This window comes from Arvicola amphibius, chromosome 2, assembly GCF_903992535.2.
Source record: "Arvicola amphibius chromosome 2, mArvAmp1.2, whole genome shotgun sequence".
NCBI classification, from domain to species: domain Eukaryota; kingdom Metazoa; phylum Chordata; class Mammalia; order Rodentia; family Cricetidae; genus Arvicola; species Arvicola amphibius.
The window spans coordinates 189,717,223-189,719,785 of NC_052048.2; the positions used below are offsets into that span (position 1 = coordinate 189,717,223).

The 2,563-nt window shown below is 42.5% G+C and overlaps 1 protein-coding gene across 1 annotated transcript; it reads left to right on the plus strand.

Annotated features, from left to right (window-relative positions):
• The first annotated feature begins 227 nt into the window (after nt 1-227).
• Nucleotides 228-1,160, plus strand: LOC119808104 (olfactory receptor-like protein OLF3). The gene has a single exon (XM_038320443.1). The coding sequence runs from the start codon at nt 228-230 to the stop codon at nt 1,158-1,160; it is 933 nt and encodes a 310-aa protein (XP_038176371.1).
• The last annotated feature ends 1,403 nt before the right edge of the window (nt 1,161-2,563 follow it).

Consider the following 2,563-nt stretch of genomic DNA (forward strand, 5'->3'; position numbering starts at 1 on the left):
AATAAGATTTTAAACCTAAAACTACTTAATTCTTTGGCCTTTAAGATTAGGTGTTTGGGAAAAGAATGATGTTCCAATAATATGAATCAAGATGATCTTGCTTCTTTTTTCCTTAATTTTCAGTGGCACCATTACAGCTTATCGCTGCCTTAAGTGTGGATGACCTTAAAATTCACAAGTGTCAGCTAGCAGCATGGTTGGAAAAATATCTTCCAGTTCTGAAATTCATGGGTCAGGAATCTGCCAACCAGACATGGGTCAGTGAGTTCATCTTACTGGGGTTTTCCAGTGACTGGGGCATTCAGGTCTTCCTCTTTGTCTTGGTCCTTGCCATGTACTTCATAACAGTTGTGGGGAATTCGCTGATTCTTCTCCTCATCAGGCTGGACAGCAGGCTCCACACTCCCATGTACTTCTTCCTTAGTGTTCTGTCCTTAGTGGACCTTTGCTATGGGAATAGTATCGCCCCGCAAATGTTGGCCCACTTGGTTTCAGCCAGAAAGCTCATCTCCTTCAACGGCTGTGTGCTCCAGCTCTGTATCTCCTTGGCACTGGGTGGTTCTGAGTTCTTCCTCCTGGGAGCCATGTCCTACGATCGCTATGTGGCAGTATGCCACCCGTTGCACTACACTGTCATCATGGATGGAGGGCTGTGTGTGGGGCTGGCTGCCAGCTGCTTGGTGGCTGGTTTCCTGAATTCACTGGTGGAGACAGCCATCACCTTTCGTCTCCCTCTGTGTCACAACGTCATCAATCACTTCGCCTGTGAGACCCTTGCAGTGCTTCGCCTAGCCTGTGTGGACATTTCTTTCAACAAGGTCATGGTAGCTATCTCAGGGTTCCTGGTAATCATGCTTCCCTGTGGCCTGGTTCTTTTCTCTTACACTCATATAGTCATTGCCATTGTGCGCATTCGTTCTACTCAGGGACGTCACAAAGCCTTTGGGACCTGTGCCTCTCACCTCACTGTGGTTTGCATGTGCTTTGGAGCCACAATCTTCACCTACCTTGGGCCACGGTCGGCCTCCTCTGAGGACAAGGAGAAGATGGTTGCTCTGTTCTATGCTGTGGTGGCACCCATGTTGAACCCTGTAATCTACAGCTTGAGGAATAAAGAAGTTATGGATGCTCTTAGGAAACTTGCAGAGAAATTAAGGTAAAAGAATGAAGATCTTAAGAAGTTTGGACCATCTATCGTCAAAATCAAACCAGAGAGCTGATAAATGTAGGTAGAGCTCCTACACTTCCACGAGGAAAACTGATCAAGGCACTCACATCATCGTGATCAAAGAAGCTTACACATGCTTAATAAGATTCATCACAGAACAACACCAAACACTTGCATGCCAGTTACCTATGAGATGCCCCTTGAGATCCTGTCCCCTCTGACATACAATGACTTGGACTTTGTCAATCTATTACTGAAGAAAGGATGAGCCTCAGCTTTTCCAACCACACTGGGCCTCGGATCCTTGTTCTGCCTTTTATTAGCTGTGCTCTCTGGCAAGTTACTGAACTATTTTATGTCAGAAATACTGTTTGGCTAAATTTGGAAATGTACTTAGCTTCCGGAGTGGCCGCAAACATTGGGACAATTTACATTAAATGCCCTCTCACCAGCAGTTACAGGAAGAGTTCACTCCTCTCCCTCCTCTAGGCGCCCAAATTGTCAATTAATTCAAAGACCAACTTACTAACTCAGAACAAACCACTCTGTTTCACCTTCAGAAGTTATGGACATAAGCAGCTGGGCTTTTTGAGATGTGGGCCCAGCGCTGATAATTGTTGCCAAAGAATAAAATTTTCCATCAATTATAAATAAATATCATGAATGCATGACTTTTCTTTTCTTTTGTAACTCCAGTTCTTATAAGAATGAAGTGGGTTCTCTAGAGTTTGTAATTAGGAATCTTTCTCAGATAGCTTAAGAAAATTTCTGAGAAAAACATATCCTTTCAAAGAATTCATGCTGACTTAATGTTCTGTGAGATTTATGTTTGAGGGGCCTGGAGAAATGACTCAGAAGGCCCCTTGCAGAGAACAGCAGTTCCGTTCTTAGAGCTCATGATGCCTTCCAACTTCCTGTACCTCCAGTCCTAAGGCATCCAAAAGCCCGTTCTGAGCTCCAGAAATACTGCTCTCACAAGCACAGCATGTCCACTCCTGCTACATGTATACGTGGTCAGAAAGAAAAATAAAATCTTCAAAACTAATGTGTGTGTACGTCTGTGTGTTTATGTATGTGGGCCCTTATGTGTGTCCGGGTTAAGGAGTAGGAACATGGGCTGTGAAACAAATTATGAAAATTTGTAATATTAACTTATTTATAATGTAACCCAAAGTGATCTGAAAGAAATTTATAGAAGGGTGCATTTTACTTTTGCATCCATTTAGGGAAGTAACTTGGAGCTCATGCTAAGCTGATTGATATAACCATGCTTTCTCTTTAATTCACTTCAAACTTCTGCATTTGCTCTTAAATAGTCTCTACTCAATATTTTATTTTACTGTAAATATTATATTATATTCATATTGTATGTATACTAATTCCTACATAAAACTA

Bases quoted from the DNA above. Each gene is read 5' to 3' on its own strand.
- LOC119808104 (XM_038320443.1), top strand. From the start codon at position 228: ATGGGTCAGGAATCTGCCAACCAGACATGGGTCAGTGAGTTCATCTTA.